The sequence below is a fragment of the Canis lupus genome, chromosome 14 (assembly GCF_048164855.1).
Source record: "Canis lupus baileyi chromosome 14, mCanLup2.hap1, whole genome shotgun sequence".
Lineage (NCBI taxonomy): Eukaryota > Metazoa > Chordata > Mammalia > Carnivora > Canidae > Canis > Canis lupus.
Genome location: NC_132851.1, coordinates 41,433,900 through 41,453,983, shown reverse-complemented (window position 1 = coordinate 41,453,983; position 20,084 = coordinate 41,433,900). Strand labels below are relative to the sequence as shown.

General features: G+C 43.6%; 1 protein-coding gene across 6 annotated transcripts in view; it reads left to right on the top strand.

The window, feature by feature from the left end:
• The window catches only part of ATP8A1 (ATPase phospholipid transporting 8A1), a 220,367-nt gene that overhangs the window by 131,041 nt on the left and 69,242 nt on the right, over positions 1-20,084 (top strand). For all 6 annotated transcript variants that reach the window (XM_072774850.1, XM_072774848.1, XM_072774851.1 and 3 more), the window contains 2 exons: positions 1,332-1,470; positions 4,717-4,781. In XM_072774850.1, coding sequence (XP_072630951.1) covers positions 1,332-1,470; positions 4,717-4,781 — 204 coding nt within the window. The remainder of the gene's footprint in view (positions 1-1,331; positions 1,471-4,716; positions 4,782-20,084) is intronic.

Here is a 20,084-nt window from a genome sequence, read left to right as displayed (position 1 = left end):
GCTTATTCATGTGTGTTTGCGTATATTTCCAATGCCTATCAAGACTTAGGACTAAGTTTAGACTTACATTTTTGGTAAATAGTAAACAGAACTTAATGTTAGAAGGAAGACAGACTATGGAATGCTTTCTTTGTTGTTACCAATTTGGACACTCCCCTTAGCACTTGATTTCCCTTGTATCTGTACTGTCCTTGTCTGGTGGTTTTTTTTTTTAAGATTTTTATTATTTATTTATTCATAGATACACACACACACACAGAGGCAGAGATACAGGCAGAGGGAGAAGCAGGCTCCATGCAGGGAGCCTGACGTGGGACTCGATCCAGGGTCTCCAGGATCACGCCCTGGGCTGCAGGCAGCGCCAAACCACTGCACCACCGGGGCTGCCCTTGTCTGGTGTTTTAAATAAACAAAACAAAAGTAAAAAGGGAGAAAAAGCCTAAAAAGAAAGATAAACGTTGGGGTGGATCATACTGGTGGTTAGGTTACAGGGGAAATCCAGGAATCGGTCAACTGTGGCTTAGTTGGTCACTGTGCATTCCTGTGTATTTAAGACCAAGAACCATTGCGTCTATTTACATGGTGAGCCAGTTTCCCTAACAACCAAGAAGTTGTTCTCTTTTTTCCTCCGTTTAAGAAGACAAGAGTAGAAACCTTTCTTCTTCTTGGTGAACGATGAGAAGAGCTTTCTGCAGGACATATTGATTGTGGTCGCTCTTGTATGACACACACCACCTAACGAGCAAGCAGTCTTTAACAGACTCTGGCCTCCTATTACACAAGTAGGGAGCAACGTGAGAGGTGCCCAACCTGCTCTTTGCTACAGAGACTGAGGCCGTCCCTTGGATTCATCCTCTCTTCCTCGGCGTTTCTAACTGTATGATGTGTGTATATTTTCTGCGTCAAATTACGATTTAATCATATAAGCTTTTTTTCAAATAGGTCAGCAGGATTGCTTCTTTGCTGGGTTGATCTTCCTTAGTTTTTGTCGTTGGTGTTTGTTATGAGCCACCTGCTCCTCTTTAACTCCCTTTTGATTTCTCCCTGCCATATGGTTTTTTGTTGTGTTTTTTTGTTGTGTTTTGTTTTTATAGGAGTCCATCCCCTGCCTTAGAAAGGAATAAGGTAGTACAGATATCTTCAAGTTCATGCCGAAGTACTGGATTCAAAGTTGGGGATCCTTAAGAGAAAATTCAGTGGGATGGTTGGAATTCACATCAACGTCTCTGTGTTACTGTTTAGTCTCTGATCGAAAGACATATGCACACTTCAATTCTTAAAGAATCTAAACTGGTTTTCCTCTTAAAATTTTTTCCTCTCATCTTCTCCAGAATCTTCAGCTACTTGGAGCTACAGCCATTGAGGATAAATTGCAAGATCAAGTGCCTGAAACTATAGAAACTCTCATGAAAGCAGATATCAAAATCTGGATCCTCACGGGGGACAAGCAGGAAACCGCCATCAACATTGGTAATTCACCTAATTTCAAACTCTAAATTTTGATGCTTAACACGTTGACATATTTTAGAAGACAAATTTGAGATATTTCAAGATCTGAAAGACGTGGTTTTGTAAGATCTCCATTTGTAATAGTATTGGGCTTACCTGTTTACTAATGGCCCCTTTGCATTTAACAAGTCTCCCACAACCACAAAATAACCCTCTCTCACCTTTGTATTTTTACCTACCTCTACCTTCCATCCATAATTGACGCGTGTAGGTAACATCTCTGCAGCTGTCTGTGAAAGTCTGGAGACTGGGTTTATGGCAGGCTTGTATAGTATTGGCACTTGTTCATGTGACCGAAGGAGATTTCTAGGAAGGGAAATAAGAAGGTTGCCAGTTCATCCCACATTCATCCTGCAGTTAATTCATTCTTCAGAAAGAGGTTTTATTAGTCTGCTCATGCTGCCATAACAAAATACCACAGATTGTGCGAGTTAAATAACAGAAATTTATTTTCTCTCAGTTCTAAAAACTGGAAGTCCAAGATCAAGTGTCAGCAGGTTTGGGGTCTTCTGAAGCCTCTCTTCCTGGCTGGCAGTGGCCACCTTCCTCCTTGTCCTCCGTTGACCTCTCCTCTGTATCTACAGAGGATGCACACTCCCGGTGTCGCTTTCATTTCTTAGAAGGGCACCGTTGCTATTAGATTAGGAACCTGCCTTCTGATCTCATTTAGTTCTAACTTCTTAAAGGCAGGTTCTGCAGATATTGTGCGTTAGGGCTTCAGCATGTAAAATGAGGGGGACACAGTTCATAATAGAGGTCTTACTGAGAAGAAGGTGAATATTTGGTGTGAGGCCTATTATACCAGTAATGTGCAGGAAAACGTCACTTTTTTTTTTTTCTTCCACATTCAGTATAGCAGGTGGCCTGCACTCTGTAAACCCTGACATAGATTTTGCCTCTGGATATTAATGATATGAATTACATCCAAAACTCTCCCAAAGTCGAAGAAACTGTTCAGAGGCATTGACAGCATAAAACCACATTTTTAGAAAGTCACCGTCAAATATCATTATTTAAGAAACATTTAGCTAATACTCCTTTTAGAAGTTTTAGTAATCTCAGTATTCCTCATATATAAAACCCCAGATTTATACCAAATGGCTGATAGTAGAGGAAAATTATTTTTTAAAAGACACCAGCTAGTAGAAGTTTAAATCTATAAGCCACGCAAATGGTTAATTTGGGTTATAAAAATTATCACTGGTGTTAGAGACAAATGGAAAGAAAATGTGCAAAGGATATAGAATGCCTTAGAGTTGGGAGACCTGAAAAAGACAAATATGCTGAATTGAAAACATGGCTACAGGTGGAGGGAGACTGTGTGGTGGCAGAGTGATACCTGAGGAAAATAAGTTCAGGGTGTGTAGCCATGATGACAGTTCCTGTGAAGAGTACGGTGGTGGCATCTGGTAACATTTAACTTGTAGAGTCTTGGGCAATAATCTTTGGGGCCTTTTTCCTAGAATAAAGCTGGTGAGACTCATTCATATAGCAAATGGTTACAGTGCGTTGCACAGAAGGATTCAGGTTTAACTGAGAAGGTCAGAAAGAACTCATCGAGATGGTGACATTTGAGAAATGACCTAAGAGAGTTGATAGAGCTTGTCCTTCGGATGATGAGGGAAAGCTGTCTTCTGTGCTGGAAAGAGAAGAAATGCAGAGAGGGAGAGTAGGAGAAAAGGATAGTGTAACCGAGCCCAGATTGGATGGGGCCTCCCAGGCCCCGGGGAGGGAGGGGGGCTTTGTGTTTACTCTGGGGAGATGGGCAACCCCAGGGTGGTTCTGAGCAGAGGAAAGATGGGGACTGGCTTTCCCATGAAAATGACTTTCCACAGTCTGGCCTGTAGGCTGGCTGAGAATGGACTGGAAGGGAAGAAGGGGTAGAAGCAGGGAGACCAGAGAAGAGGCTGTTCCGTTAATCCAGGTGAGGCACAGTGGTGACTGGGACCTGGGTGGTAACAGTGAAGGTGATGAGAAATGGCCAGAATATTATTTTAAAGGATTGACTAATAGATTGGATGTGTCGGGTATGAGAGAAACACGGACTCAGGCATAACTCCGAGGAATTTTAGCCATCGTGACTGAAGGATGGGGTGGTCGTTAACCAAAATGGGGAAGACTGAGGAGAAGCAGGTGCTCTGGGAGGACATCAAGAATCTAGGTTTTGGATATGTTAAGTTTGAGATGCCCGTTTTGCACCTCAGCGTCTGCTGTTAACACAGACACTGGGATGTGAGAGTCTGGGGTTCAGGAAAGAGCTCTAAGTGGGAGATGTGAGTCCCAGAATGATCAAGGTGTATGTGGTATTTAAAATGTAGGTGGTATTTAAAACCATTGTATCTGGGGCACCTGGGTGGCTGGGTGGCTCCGTGGTTGAGCGTCTGCCTTCAGCACAGGTCGTGACTCCAGCGTCCTGGGATCAAGTCCCACATCGGGCTCCCCGAAGGGAGCCTGCTTCTCCCTCTGCCTGGGTCTCTGCCTTTCTGTGTGTGTCTCTCATGAATAAATAAAATCTTTAAAAATAAACAAACAAGCCATTGTATCAAACGAGCTCACAAAAGGAGCAAGTATAGGTGATATTATTTTATGTGCGATGGTCCTATTTTAAACACCAGTCAGCAGGGTGGCTTGTTTGGCTCCAGCCACGTTCATCTGTTTGCACATGGGTTCAGAGCAGCAGAGGTGGTTTAACCAGTAGGTGATTTTGCTCTGCGGCAAGTACAGCAAAGCAAGAGGACGGGACCTCAGAGGGCAGGACCACAGTCCAGGGGCAGGGCCATGGTGGTATGGGATCAGGTCCAAAAGATAGCCAGGCAGCCCTCCTGCACCTTCCCCAGGAACAATCACCAGCCCCTCTTCTGCTCCTCGTGTTGGTCATCAGGAAGGCTATTCCACATGAATTTATTAGGTTTTGGGACACTGAAAGTCATTACCATATTGTCTTTCCCTACTTGTTGATCAAGACAACCTTAACACACCCAGTGTTACCCTTGTGTCCCTCCTATAAGAAGGAAGAACGTGCCTTCAACGTCCTGCAAACCTGGAAACCGCTGACTTCATCAGCGTCCTAATAAAATAGACAAAACCTTAATTTTATCTATAAATAAGATTTAGGTTATTTTTAGAGTGTTACCACTTTAGCATCTTCACTGCTTCTCTCTAGAGAAATGGATTCTATCAATTAATCTACACTGTGTTTGGACATAGGACACTCCTGCAAACTTTTGAGGAAGAACATGGGAATGATCGTTATAAACGAAGGCTCTCTTGATGTAAGTAAAATCATTTTTTTAATCCTTTAACAACTTAATCATCTTGCAGTATTTTATCTTCAAATAGTTTTGGAAATGTTTGATCTTCCTCAGGTTAAAAGATCATTCTCGCTCCTGCTCTGGTGTCACGTAACGTATACTGGTCTGAACCACGTTGATGTAAATAGATTCCAGTTTTATGTCCACAAGCAGCTAAAACAAGTCACTGAATGATTTGCTTGATGGTGTGAGACGAAACTGCTTTACAAAAGCATCATGTCAAGAGGTTATTGAGTGATTACAGTTTATTCATATCTACCTGGGAATTTTGTATATTCATCACTTAATATCTGCTTTAGCTTCCAGGGTTCATATATATTTTGTTTCTTTAAAAAGAAATCTGTGGAACCTATTAAATGGCATGAATTCACCATTCCTTATAGGAAAGTCATGTTGTTCTGTTTTGGGTTTTTTTAGTGTCCTAATTTCTGGGCCGAAATGTAAATCCCTAGGATGTCCTTTTTTCAGGGCTGCGATCACATGAAGTTATATTTGGGAAAGAAGGGAAGATTTGTTGCGTGTACAGTGTAAAATAGAAGTTACGCCAAAAAAAAAAAAAATTGCAGGTCAAATGACCTGTAAGAATTTTAAAGTAGAGGTGAGTGTTTGTAACTTAAGGTGGAAGACAGAACAAGGGAGGTGACTATACGGCTGCTTGAAATAGCCACTGACGCAAAGAGCGGAGCAGAGAAAAACCTGTTATTAAAGATGAGTGAAGTGGAGAGGCCAGAGAGGCCACTGTGTTCGAGGGATGGTGAAGAGGGAAATGTTCAGAAGTCAGAAGGAGAACAGAAATTATATGTAAGAAGCGATTTGACTTCTGATTTTTGGATTGGTTGATGGTCTCTTCATGATTTGGCCTCAAAAACAATCCCTGTGATCCTTTTCCCTTTCTTGTGAAACCTTTGAGACACTAGTAGCCTAAAGAATAACACATGATTTTTGAAACTGTGAAAGTTGTTCACATCCTTAATAATAAGTACATTGTGTGAACCTACAAGCACAAACTTAAAAAAAAAAAAATTCTAGCCTGTGGTTGGAAGACTTTCCTTTTTATTTACTCATTCAGTAGACCTCTGACAGGCACCAAGAATATGCCACTAAGTGAGCACTCAAGGGACCCCGCCCCTTCTGGTTTGTTGTCTCTGTTCCCTAACCCCTCAGGTTGTTAATTTTTTGGTTTATTCAAGTTACAATGTCATGAAAAATTATGACTGTGCTAGCCTTGCCCTTCAAAAGCTCACAGATAATAAGTAAAATGCAAACAAGTAAAGAACAAAACGGATACCAAAAATTTTTTTAAAAAATAAAAATGAACAAAACAGATACAGAAATAAGGTAGGTGTCTTGCTATGAAATTATATATTGTGAAGCTCAGGGAGGTGTTGTTAAAGTAAGCGGCATTTAGTTAGAGGCTTGTAGCTGAGTGATGGAGGAACACCTGAAGCAGAAACTGAATGCAAGTCAGTTCAAGGTATATTTGGGGCATGAAAGAGGAGCGTTGAACACAAGGTCATAATTTCTTAAAGTTTTCTTGGACTAAGTGTAGGCACGTAAGGGGTAAAGTTAAAGCTATAGAAAGGGGCAAGTGCACGTGTTAAAAACGTGAATCCGCCTCCCTCACACCCAAGCTCCCTGGTTTCTGCCCCGAGGGATGGCCACCAGCTCCAGTGTCCGAGGGCTCGTCCAGGGATGTTGTGCTATGGCTGGGGGCTACACACGTGTTTGTCGGCGTACAGACCCTGTTATCAAACACAAGTCACAACATGCGGTTCACGCTGCTTTATACTTCCTCTCCTTAGCAGTTGCTCTGCAGTAGCATAGGTGAAGCCACCCAGGTCGTCTCCAATGGCGGCACAGTGGAGAGATGATGGAGGAGTGGAAGCTGGAAAGGTGGTCTCAGGTCAGCTATGGGGGTCTGGGCCAGCTCTGAGGACTTGCTTCCACCACCAGGCAAGGGAGGCAACTTCATCAGCCTCTTCAAAGAGGCGGGATGGGAGACAAAGGTCGGAAGGGTGGTGAGGCATGGGGTGCAGGCAACGGGCTGGGAGACGTAGGTAAGAAGGGATGGGGGTCCAGGGCCGGCGATGTGGTATGAGGGAAATTCGGGGAGCTTACCCCGTGCGATCCCTGGAGTGGCTCCAGAATTGGGTGGCAGTTGTTGACAGCTCCGCAGAAACGTCGGGAAACGTTCTCTGCATCTCCATAGACGTTTAAGACTTTGTCAGCAGCATGGGTGACAGGTGCTAGATGCTTTTTCTGAAAGACATCCGAGGTGAGGCCTGTGACACTGATGCCCAAGTATGACCGGCCAGGCTTGATCTGACGCGTGAACCTTTCTGTCCTGGTGTAAAAGCTTTCACCCCTTCCAGGCTGTGACAGCAAGGCTTCTTTGGTTGTCATCTGCCTCATAACTGTTCTCCCAAGTCGGATACACATGTTCTCTATGTGTCGCAAGTAGTGAGCGATAGAAATCATAATCCCAAGGGGAGAAAAAGAGAAAAAAAAAGAAAACTGAAATGCCAAAAATATTCAGTGTACCGCATCATGATGGTTAAGAGCAGGGCCTTTATTTTCATTTTGAAGTTTTCAGGGTGGTGACTCATAAGTGATGAGCACCTGGAAAGTCCCTGCACGACCTGTCTCTCCTGGACCCAACCAGGTGGGGCTCCCAAGCCAGTAGTTTCAGTGAAAGCAGGGGTCTGTGCCTGCCTGTTTTGCTTTCTAATTCTCCAGCAATGCCCAGCAAATTGCCGACCACACGGTGAGTCCTCCATCTCTATGTGAGAATTAAGTCACTGAGTAATTATAAATTAAGGATTTCCCTTAAAAAAAAAATAAAGTTGGGAAAAAAAATTTTTAAAAAGCTGGGGACCCCCCCCCTCCCGCCAGTGGCTCAGTGGTTGAGCGTCTGCCTCCGGCTCAGGGCGTGACCCCGGGGGTCCCCCATCAAGTCCTGCATCGGGCTCCCTGCATGGGGCCTGCTTCTCCCTCTGCCTATGTCTCTGCCTCTCTCTCTGGGTCTCTCATGAATAAATAAATAAAAATCAAAATATATATATAAAAATAAAAATTTTTTTAAAGTTGTATATCGGTTTTGAATTCAGCAGTATTGATCTTGTCTGATGAGGTGTTTAGAAAGGCCCGTGGCTGTCCAAGTGACCGTGTGGGGTGGGAGACAAACGGATTAAGGCTAGTGTACCCAGCTCTCTGCAGCCTTGCTTTTTCTCTCACTGCATCTGGGGAAGGTTTTTCTCCCAGGGAGTTAAGTGGTGACTTTACAAATCTGGCTGTTTGGGGTCAGACCCGCTGTGGTGCTCTCATTTGCTTCTCAGCAGGAAAGGAAACATCACTTTGCATAGCTCCTTCAGATCTTGCGTTGTAAAATCCACAGCTGAGATTTCAAGCAAATCATTAGATGTGCTAGAAAGCCTGTAGATAAATCATGATTTATTTCTCATTGTCGTGGGAAAGCAAAGCATCCTGTGTGTTCAGATTGTTACCGAGCCTGATAAAATATGGGATTACCATTCCATCAGCACAAACAACTCACGTGTAGGTGATAAACTTGGCAGGAGGGTAATATCTTAGGAAATCATGCAATAGGAAATGCATTGTGGGTGTGTGTTTCATCAAGTGACAGTTCTAATGAGCGTGCTCAGATTATTCTGTAAAATGATACAATTGTGCCCTATTCTGAACGGGAGACCCTGGGCAAATTGAAATTAGGTCACGTCTCTGAGCCAGTTTTGCTGCCTGTAAAGGGAGGATAACGTCACCCTGGGCACAGGACTGGTATGGGTCGTACCCGGCACGGCGTGTTGAAGAAAGACACAGTATAGAGTTTCGTAGAAAAATAGTATTTCAGCAGCTTGCAAGTTGTTTTGCGGAATGATCATTTTCACTACGAAAGATCTATTATTTCACCATCTTCTAATTCTTTTTCTAAGCAAGATATAAATGTAGATCTTCTTTTGCCTAAGTGACGCATGTTGCTATGAACCGTGCACGTTTTCTACCGAGATATTCCTAATGCTAACTGTTCATTTTAAAACCGAATCTTTTTTTTTATGTTGAACCTATACACGTAAAATATTATATTTGGGGCTCTTCCGTTTCCACGTAGAAAAACCTTTCTCCTGGCAGTCACCATAATGGGAATTTTTGTCTTCCCATCTCTAGCTCATGTCAAAAAAAAAAAAAAAAAGTTATTTGGCTTTCTGATTTTCTCATTTGGAGTTTGCATACAATTATCCTTCTTGAAAAATTAACGGCTGTTCAGCATTTTTTAAAACCGTTAAGTAAAAGTATGAGACCAAACCGCAGTTGAAAATACCCACCATTTGCTTCGATGTGGATGGAACTGGAGGGTATGATGCTGAGTGACATAAGTCAATTGGAGAAGGACAATCATTATATGGTCTCATTCATTTGGGGAATATAACAAATAGTGAAAGGGAATAAAGGGGAAAGGAGAAAAAATGAGTGGGAAATATCAGAAAGGGAGACAGAACATGAGAGACTCCTAAGTCTGGGAAAGGAACTAGGGGTGGTGGAAGGGGAGGTGGACGGGGGCGGGGGGGGTGACTGGGTGACAGGCACTGAGGGGGGCACTTGGCAGGATGAGCACTGGGTGCTATTCTATATGTTGGCAAATTGAACACCAATAAAAAATAAATTTAAAAAAAAAAAAAAGAAAATGCAGAGTGAAAGTCTTGCTCTAAAGATCTGATTTGGAAATCAGGACAGGCCTCTGCCCTTCCTGGCTCCCTTCACATTCACAGCAGGAGCAGCAGCAGCCCTGCTAAGGTGCTGCCCGGAGCACAGCAGGTGTTCACGCCCAGGCCCCTGCCACCTGTTGTCCCGTATCCACAGCATCAGCAAAAGAGTTTCCTAGAAAGCTTAATCATTTTTTTTCTCTTAGTTTAGAAAATAAGAGTTTCATAGGTAAGCACCACGGAGAAGCATCTAACGCTGGTCAGAATCTATTGGGTATTTGTAATACACTGATCATTCAGGGAATTTGTATCATTTCTTCTTGTGCTACTGTGAACCCCTTTATCAGTTCTGTTTATGTCCTTGGCAGGAGACGTTTCCTTACGGGTCTGCAAGGGCAGGAATTTCAGATTGCTGGCTCGAAACTGCTGTACTTCCTCCGTCAGTTCCCAGCAATGCCTGGGAAGTATCCCACAGACGTCTCAAGCCCCGTCCACTTCATGACCTAGGTCCAAGGGATTCTTCTCACATCTCTTTCATATCTTTAGTTTGTCATGATTTGTTCAAAGTCTGTCTGCTAAAACGGGAAAAGTCTAAAAATGTGAGCTAAGAACTAGGGAATCTCAATCTGTCTTCAGCAGCCGGTGTCTAATTAAGGCCTTTCCAATCCCAATGCCACCATCCTCATCTGTCAAGTCCAGGGAGGATAGGAGAGACCATCATGTCTTGAGCCATTAACCCCGTGGGCGTCAGAACAATCTATTTGGGTCTCCATAATATAACCTAATGTCTGTATTACAGCGTGATATACTCTTAACCTTGGTCTCTTTTATGTGGGGAGTTGCTGGATCTGTCCTGGGATCTGTCCCACGCGGGATCTTAAACCTGTTCTCACTGTTCCCTCCTTTTCCTCTCTAGTGTCTGGCTTCCCTAGGGAACAAAAAAGGGCAAAGGAGAAAACTGTTTACTATCTATGTGTTGAATCGGGGGGAATGATGGTTAAATGTGTACATATGTACGTAGAAAGCTTGGAGAAATAAGTTCCCTGCCCTCAAAGTCAGCAGGCTTCCAGCGTGTACAAGTCTCACTGACTGAGCTGAGCAGCCCTGCCTGCCTCTCCTTCAGAGCATCGGGGCAGTCCTAGGACGTTCACGTTCAGCCTGAGTAGGGGTCGGCACCTGATACGTGGGAAGCAGGGAAAGGCTCCCAAAGCAAAATGCAGCTTTCTGACTTTCCGTGAAAAGGGAGCCCTCCTGTCCCTGCAGAGCTCAGTGCGTTGCTGGGACCATCATAAGAAAAACACCAGCTCGTGTTTATGAAGTGCTTATTTTTTGTACCAGGTACCGGACTAAAGACTTTATAGGGACGATCACACCCCTGAAAACATTAATAGGCAGATACTATCACGCCCGTTCTAGAAGTCTAACTTGACCTCTGGTGCTGACCGCCATGGGAGGACGGGTCCAAGGCCTTGGATTCCGGGGTGTAAGCAAATAGATTTTTCTGGGCCTCAGTGACCCGCTACTCTTGTAAAACTAAAGTGGTGATCATATCCATCTCAGGGGTACGTGGTGAGAATTAAACAAAACAGTACCTTCTAAATACTAGACAATGGCTAGCATGCCGTAAGCTCTTTAAAAATACAGACCATTATCATCATCATCATTATTATTAGTTCTCTTAGAGTTACTATTCCCAGGGAAGGTGGTCCTCATTGCCAGCTGATGTAACAAGTGATTTTATTTATTTTTTCTTTTTTTTCAAAAAAGATGATATTCAGGGATCCCCGGGTGGCCCAGTGGTTTAGCGCCTGCCTTTGGCCCAGGGCGTGACCCCGGAGTCCAGGGATCGAGTCCCATTTTGGGCTCCCTGCAGGGAGCCTGCTTCTCCCTCTGCCTCTCTCTCTGTGTGTCTCTCATGAATAAGTAAATAAAATATTTTTAAAAAGAGAGAGAGAGATGATATCCAACAGCTGCCCTTCTCACTACTTACACTTCTCTGCTTACTTTGAGAATATGACCTCAAGCCAGCCCGGGTTGGGTTATGGATACCGATGCTTTTCCCCACTGATATATTTCATAGAAAATGAATTCTTAACCGCATTTGATACTCACAAGCATAAGAATATATATTTTTCAACACCATGGTAAAATAAAGCACCTTATGAGATTGCTCGGTTTGGGGTTTGTTTGTTTTTTTTTTCTCTTCTAGCTGAATTTGATTTTCTAACACCATGTAAGCTTCAAATATAACTTACAGGGCCTTCGTGACATAAAGGGTGAGGTTGTCATCTGTATCCTTTTAAGCTCGACTTGTATGTATTATGCAGACAAACCTCACTGTTTGGGGAACCAGCCACCGTTGAGTGGCCTCTGAAAGACATCCAGAATAAGCAAGTTACTGACTTGACTGCAGAAAAAGGAGGAGGGAGAAAGAGAATTGGGGCTACCTCAGGTTTTGTCTTGATGGGTCCCGCGAGCCCAATACAATACATTTTGTATTGCTTTGAAAAATAGTTTAGGCAGGTTTTAAACCACACTGCATTCGCCTCCACCGCCAGTGTGGGAGCTTCAGGGTTGTGAATTTTCTCTTACCATTAGCAAAGCTGTCTCAGCTTTTTGGCCGGAAAATTTTAAGATCTGCGTTTAACTTTTGAGGTGTTAATATATCCCTATCAGAAGCCAAGTTATGTTTTTAAAATGTCCCGTTGCAGGATGACTGTTCAAGTGGTGCCTGGCACACGGCTGACTCTGAGAAGCTCTCAGCGAAGAAAGCCAATTTTGTTACATTTGAAAGAAATGAGTTACCAAAAAAAAAAAAAAAAGTAAACATGATTAAAAAAATGAAAATAGCGTCTAAACAAATAATCTGTTCTATTTTCCTCTGATTTGAGACGCCACCTGCCACAAGCCAAACTATGTGGCTGAGAAAGTTCCATCGAACGCATTGCTTGGTCTCCTAAAAACTAAATGTGACCCCTTTCCTTAAAATTCAGTGATCTTGGCTGGCGTGCAGAAGTCTAAGTGAAGTTGTTCACGAATTCATAGTAGTTCTGTTTTGAGAAATTTTTCCTATCCGCAAGCCTGAATATTCTTTAGCGCGTTCACTTTTTTTTTTTTTTTTTTTTTTTTTTTTTTGCTGAACATCTGAACTCCTCCAAGAGATCCTCAAGTCCTAGAATTACAGGTAAATGCTTTCTAACCAGTCTATCCCTGCCACTGTCCCCAGAGCTTGTTGACATTTTGAGGGCAACAGGCCACGCCTTGTGACTTTTTTGCATCCCCGCCACCCATTCCTTCTGATGAGTCATCACAGCCATAAAATTGACAGTTTAGAGGAAACCTACTGTCTGCCAGGTGTCTCTGCTCCCACGGGGCTGGGCTTGGGTGTTTCGCTTACAGGGAGAGACTTTGAATTTGCACACCTAGCAAGTGCAGAATCCTGAACTTCAACCTCGGTCACTCTAAGTCCAAAACCATTTTTTTTTTCTTTTTGTTTTTGAATAACCATACCTTCTCCAGTGGTGGCAGAGACGCAGTCCCAGGAGGAAGCTTTCTGGGAGGAACCCCCCACGTTTCCTACTATGTCCTTCTCTCCCTTCCCACTCACCACCAGGACTGCAGAAGCAGCTGAAAGCAGGATGCCCTTTTGGAAAACTGTGGTGTTTCAGCATCTTGCATTTATGGGGTTCAGGAAAGACTCTACGTTTCCTTTTACTAATACGACAATTGCATGTAAGGTTTTATTGAACGTCCATATGAAGTGATGGAAGTGGTGTGCATTTGGGATTTGCACTGAGAACATACAGCAGACATGGAGTCTTTTGCATTCCTGCACTAATTAATTCAAATTATTAGGAAAATGGGCCCAACATCAGCTTTCTCTTTGGTTCTTGCTTTATGGGGATGACAGTTTCTCGCAGAGCCCCGTTTGTTATTTCCTCTAAATCGTTGATTTGGTAATTTGCTGACTTTCAAAAAACCAGCTGTGTATTCCAAGCAGCCTCTCCCTGGCCAAATCGAAGACAGTATGAGAGACTGGATGTCTGCTGACCTGGTTCCTCTGGAATCTTCCTTCTGCGTTTGAACCCCTGCCACCACCAGAGAATATTTAATACCAAGCCCAAAATAAGTGTTTAGGAGGCTTTCAGTGGTGGTTTAAAATAATTACCATGAGAGCTTTGGAGAAAGCCTTCATCCACAAAACTACTTAAATTATATAATTATACCCCCTACTTCACTCTTCCTTCCTTTCTCTGGATTTCTCTTTGCTACGTGCCCCTCCCCAACACTGAAACTTAGCCTCGGACCCAGACTCGACACCACTCTGCCCCCCCCCCTCTTCAGTGTAGCCCAAGTGAGACTAGATGCCTCCTAAGGAGTTATTTGCCTGATGGAACCTATCATAATCCCACATCCCAAACCTCTGCCCAGGGGCCAATTTATCCAGCACTACAACTTCCTCTTCTTTCCTTCTTCCATTTTGTAACCTTGACCTTTCTGATGGCATGACCCTACTGGGAGACTGGACTGCTTCCTCAGTTACTGTGTTTTATATGTATTCCCATGCATATAAAAAGCCCATATCTATGTAACAGCAAAGCATGGGAATTCTTTTTTTTTTTTTTTTTGGTCTCTTTCCCCTCTTCATTATATTTAGCAATATGTATTGATTAAATGCATTCCCTTGGCTGCCTTCCATTATGCTGTTTTTGGAGGACCTCTTTACCCATATGTTTTTAATGATTTCACCTTCTGTCTGCCCTTATCCACTTTGGAAAAATTACCGTATGTTAGTTTGGTTCTATACGAATATGTTTTTTAAGGTTATGTTCTTGTATCGTCTGGGAGTTTAAAAACACCAGAGCTTTTTGGTCAAAAACCATGTCCAAGAAAGCTGGCGATCCTACTGGAATGAATACTAAATGGACCAATTATATATAAATGTAGTTTCTCTCTACTCTCAGGCTTACATTTTTTACAGCTTACTGCCGCCTGCGCTAGCTGATGGAATAGTGGATGTATGTGTTACACAGACGTATGTGGAACGTCCAGTGTTCCACTGAATCAATAACACGTTGTCGAAAAACAAGTAATAACCAGTGGTTTATCCATGTTGCTATTATGGGAGTCGTAACTCACTCTTTAAGAACTTGCTAACATTGTCCATACTTGATATGGTCATAACATATTATTTTAGAATGTCCTTGGAATGTTCTGTTAATTTGTAATTTTAGGGTGTGAACACTTGGAAAGTGTAAAAGTAGAGAAAGAATGAAATGTTTTTGGACCATAAATTTGTAAATACCTCATGGCTTAAATGACGATGAGGTGGGGCAGCAAACCTCAAAAGCAGCTAATATGTGTTAGTTTAAGATTCTTACATATATCCTCTTATTTGACATTTTAAATTAACTTATAATGGGTCTTAAAAGAGAGACCCTTAGCAAGTTACAGTAAGATTTTTTCACACACACACACACACACACACACACCCTTGTGAATATTTATTTTTCTGCTATTGTAAACCATCAGTATCTGTGAATTTAAGTTATGGTGCCATATCTGAAGAAAATGGCAGCAAAACAAGGCGTCTGTGTTTTCTTTATCATTACTTATTTTAAACCTAGTGTTTAGGAAGCACTCATTTGCATATGCAATGCTATTGCATGTAACTTTACATATATATAGTTTTACATTCTTTATGGAAGCATAAAGCCTAACATATTCCTTGAGGTGGTCATCTATACAAAAAAAATAGAAAAATGACAAATCGATTTGTAACTTTCAAGTTATTTTCCACTCTCGAGTTGTATCAGTTTGGAGACAGAAATTAAGAGATACAGAAAAACAGCCTAGTTTCGTTACATAAATACTTGTCTTCCTACCATGTACCAAGAGCTATAGGCTGTATGAGAAGAGATAATGCTAATTTCTCTAGAGTTGAGGGTAAGACAGGTTTCCAGATGCTTTTTATGTAGTAGAAGTATCTGGTTGAGTATTAACAGTCAGAGGTGGATTGAAATAAATTGCCAACGGGAGATTTCAGAAGGAAACTCAAGATTCTCTTCATGGTACCACGTGAGTTGTACTAACATTATACGGTATCTGACGCTTTCCAGATCCTTCTTTATCAGATGGTGATACCTCCATTAAAACTGATGTCAGAGGAAGGGAAAGAACTAGTCTTCCTTGGATGTCATCTCTGAGTCAAGCACCAGGCAGGGCACTTGACTCACAAGTAGAGGAGTTATTTTGTCCTCACGGTAACCCTAAAACAGATATTAACTCAGTCTTATGAATGAGAAAATGCTGATTCCAAAGCGCCTGAGTGGCTCAGTCAATTAAGCATCTGTCTTTGGCTCAGGTCATGATCCCGGGGTCCTGAGATTGGGTTCCACCTCCAGCTCCCTGCCGGCTTTCTCTGGGTCAGTTGGTGACTTTGCACATCAGCTGACAAGTTCTGAAGACTTAGTTAACAGTAGGGGCTCACTCCAGTGAGTTAGCTTGTGTTAGCAGAGTCCCCAGCTCTGTTCGGCTAGATTCCTGCAGGTGTTTTCCTGTGGCATTGTGTTGCATTTTGCCCTTTTTATGGAAAGTAAGTGAAAACAGAAACCTGTGGTGCTTACAGGAAAGTAAGAAGTGCAGGCTTCGTAAACTTCAGTCTGCCTGACAAGGGTGAGAGTTGAGTGTCTCCCCAAAGTGATTCATCATTAGCCCCAATTGTATGCTTATTTCGCTTAACCAGTGATGAGCTCACGAAGGAAAAGAATAAATCCAAGAACAATGAGGTACATTGTTAAATACTGTGTCTGAGAGTCAAAGTGTAATTCAGAGTTTTGATGTATTATTAGTCCCTTTCTGGGACTAGAATTCTCCTTAAAACAGAAGTTTATCATTTTTTTTTAAGTTTATCATTTGACCCGCACATATTTTAACAGATTCCCGGGAAGAAATATAAATGTCAAGTGCTCTGTTTGTTGTCAGACCCAAACACCAGCAAATACTTTGGAATAAATAAGTACACTTCTTTCCTTTAACGTTTGCCATTTGGGCTGAGCCTTGCGGACGCTACCCTCTGGGACAGAGATAAGTGGTCCCATCACCATAACTGCAGCCCTGGGCAAGGCGTGGAAGCCACGACCATGCGGTGGTGCCTGCTGGACTACTTAGCTGTGATCTCTCCCTCGTCTCTGCTCGTTAGGCTTGGTTAACTAGTCTTCTAGTCAAAGGCTAAAGGCTTTTATTCTGCTTTCCTTAGGGATATCTCTCTATGAGGGTGTTCCTTGGATGTGTTCTCAAGGGAGACTGTCCATACAATAAATCTCTGAGAAGTATCAGTGGGTGGGGGGTAACCCAAGGCTAGAAACTGGAAAGGGCCATCTTTTATGTAGGTGCTTTCTGCAGCATTACATTTTGGGCCATCAAAAAAAAACATAGTTCTCTGGTGGCCTAACGTGTTCTTTGCACATCTGGCCTCTGGGTTCTTCCAACTACGTCAAGCAGAGTTTTTGCCAAAGTGAAAGTGACATGTTGCATGCTATGACGCTTTCCAAACAAATCAGGGCTTTCACTTTATCTCACTATACAATTGTGTCAGATTTCCCTGTCTAGGGTGCCCTGTGTGGTTTTTATCAAGGGTTTCCCTGGTAAAAGTCATGTAAAAGCAATGAAAAAGATTGCCGTAAATCAGGTCTCTGATTTCTTAAGGACTGTTGTATTTTATTTCGTTGTAGGGTATTCTATGAACACGTTATCTGTTTCGCCAGGCTATCCCCTAAAGATTGAAATAGAACTCCACTAGGGGCTTCTGGTCAGTCATCTTTATGAGGAATTCTCCTGGCCTCATTATCTGCCAAGCATCTTTTTCTTTTCCAAGCATATTTCTTATAAAACAAATACTGTTTACTTGGCCCACTGTTCTAAAACCTGGTTTGATCACTAAATATTCTATGTTTATTATTTTTACTAGACAATTTATATTCTATGAGACAGAAGGAGATGTTAGATCATCACTAACAGCTTGTTCTCCATTTCCTCTATAATAAGATAAGCACGTTGGGGACACCTGGGTGGCTCAGTTGGTTGAGCATCCAACTTTTGATTTCAGCTCAAGTCATGATCTTAGGGTCGTGGGATCAAGCCCCACGTCAGGCTCCACGCTCAGCAGGGCATTTGCTTGAGATTCTCTACATCTGCCCCTCTCCCCACTCAAGCACACACTCTCATTGTCTCTCTCAAATAAATCTTAAAAAAAAAATAAGATAAGCACATTAACTTTTTTTGTTGTTGTTCTAATTAAGAATATCAAAAGGGTACCTGGCTGGCACCATCAGTAGAGCATGCAACTCTTGATCTTTGAGCCCCACGTTGGTTATGGAGATTACTTAAAAATAAAATATTTTTTAAAAAATATTTTTATTTATTTATTCATGAGAGACACAGACAGAGAGAAGGCAGAGACCCAGGCAGAGGGAGAAGCAGGCTCCCTGCGGGGAGCCCGATGTGGGACTCGATTCCGGAACTCTGGGATCACGTCCTGAGTTGAAGGCAGACGCTCAACTGCTGAGCCACCCAGGCATCCCTAAAAATAAAATCTTTTAAAAAAAGTATCCAAGATATTCTTGGAGTTTTATAGTCAGCAAAACAATCTTCAGAATAGTCACACAAGAACCATTGTAACCTCCCACAAAGTATCCTGTAACCATTAATAATTTGCTTGGTGTTTTGTTACAAAGCTTTTATTTCTTCATCAGAGGCCTCAGTCCCAAAGAGAAAAAGAGATATAAACAAATAAACGACTATACAGCATGCTCCATTGCAGAAGTGTGAACAAGGATGTGGCAAATCCAAAAGATGGTAGTCCTCCCGTACCTGGAGCACTCAGGAGAAATAGAGCCGTGTCTGTCCACTTGCCCACTGTTTTCAGGGTCTGGTCTTAAGGGGAGGGCGGATCTTGACAACGGGGAGAGTGAAAATGCAAGAGAAAAGGGAGGGAAACCGAGGGGAAAGAAATTCATTTCTTCCCCTGCCTCAAGAATTGGGGGAGAAAGAGGTGAAGGGAAGTTTTGAGGTTGAGGGAATCCTTCCTGGCATCGGTGTTCTCGGTGAAGCAGGTGTATGTGTGCTGAAGTGACGAGGGCCGAACGTGGGATCTCGGAGAGAAGGAAAGGTCTGGAGCAGCCGGTGGGCCTCTGGCGCCCACTGGGCAGTGAGCACCCGTGCGACAGAAAGGGGCTGCAAGAGCCTGACCTCGTGCTGACGTGTGTTGTCGAGACTGAGAACCGAGGGGAGCGTCGGCTGTGGCCTGAAGGGTGAGCAGGCAAGGCGGGAAGCAGGCAGGCCGGCCAGCGCCCCAGAGCCCCTGATGAGCACCCAGCGGGGCGCGGGGTGGGGGCGGAAGGAGCTGAGCGGAGTGACTGGAGGGACCGATGGGGCCAGGTTCCGGGGCACAGCCACATCCTCGGTCCCTCCCTTACCTGGATGGCTGCCCGGGAGGGGGCCCCGGGCCCACGCTGCGTCCCCAGCTTGCCTTTACCTCCCACCGTCTCCGAGTATAGCAACACATGCCCCTTTTCCTTCAGCCCACAAGTAAGACCGAGTAGAATAAGGAGATTACAGAGCTTTCATTTTGTTCTACTCTGTGGTCTTTTATCCTTCTTCTGATTTAGCTTCTCATTTATATATTTTCACTTTCACATGTCACTAAGTTTAAATGTTTAAACATTTCCCCCTCCAGTAGCTCAAAAGAAAACAAAGCAACAGCTAATATAGTGATAAATTTATTTCTGGCTACAGGAGATAAGCTTCAGTGCAATGTGGCCATAAAGTATGGCTCCTAGGCTTAGGGGAGAAGCAATAAACTTTCATAAATAAAATAATCTAAAATACTCCTCGCAGTCTAAATAAGAGGAAAACATAACTTGTAGCTGGCAACACACAGCCAACCACGGAGCCACTTACAGAAGAGGGCTCTGGACTAAAATAAGGAAATGTTTGCAGCTTTGTGGCCGTCACCTGGCCGTCTAGGCGGGCAGACGGGAGGAGTCACGGGGGGAGGCGTGTGACTCCCGCATCTGAAGTGCCACCTCTGTTACGAGTCCTGACACCTTCTGATTTGCTGCAGACCTGTGATGGCCACCGAGGGAACCCGGGGGTGCTGATGCTGCAAGTGAGAGAGTCGGCGGCCGTTGCAAGGTCGGAGGACAGACCCCTCACAGAGGGGAGAATGGGGTTACCAGCTGGGGGGCCCTGGGCCGTGCGCCCTGCCGCTGACCTCGCAGGGTGGGGAGCTCTCCCGAGGGCCGTCCCGGCTTGCATGTGGGGTTTCAGCTCAGGACTCTCATGGCAAAGGCGTGGCTCTCGCAGGGGCGCTGCAGGGGGCAGTGCCTGGGTTTGAAAGGCTGTCGAGGCGATGGATTCCTCTCGAGACAGGGAGCAAGCAGGACACACAGGACTCCCTCTGCATGTGTGTGTGTCTGTCTGTCTGTCTCTCACACACACTCACTCTCCAATCAGAAATGCTAACGGGGGGCCTCTGGGTGGCTCC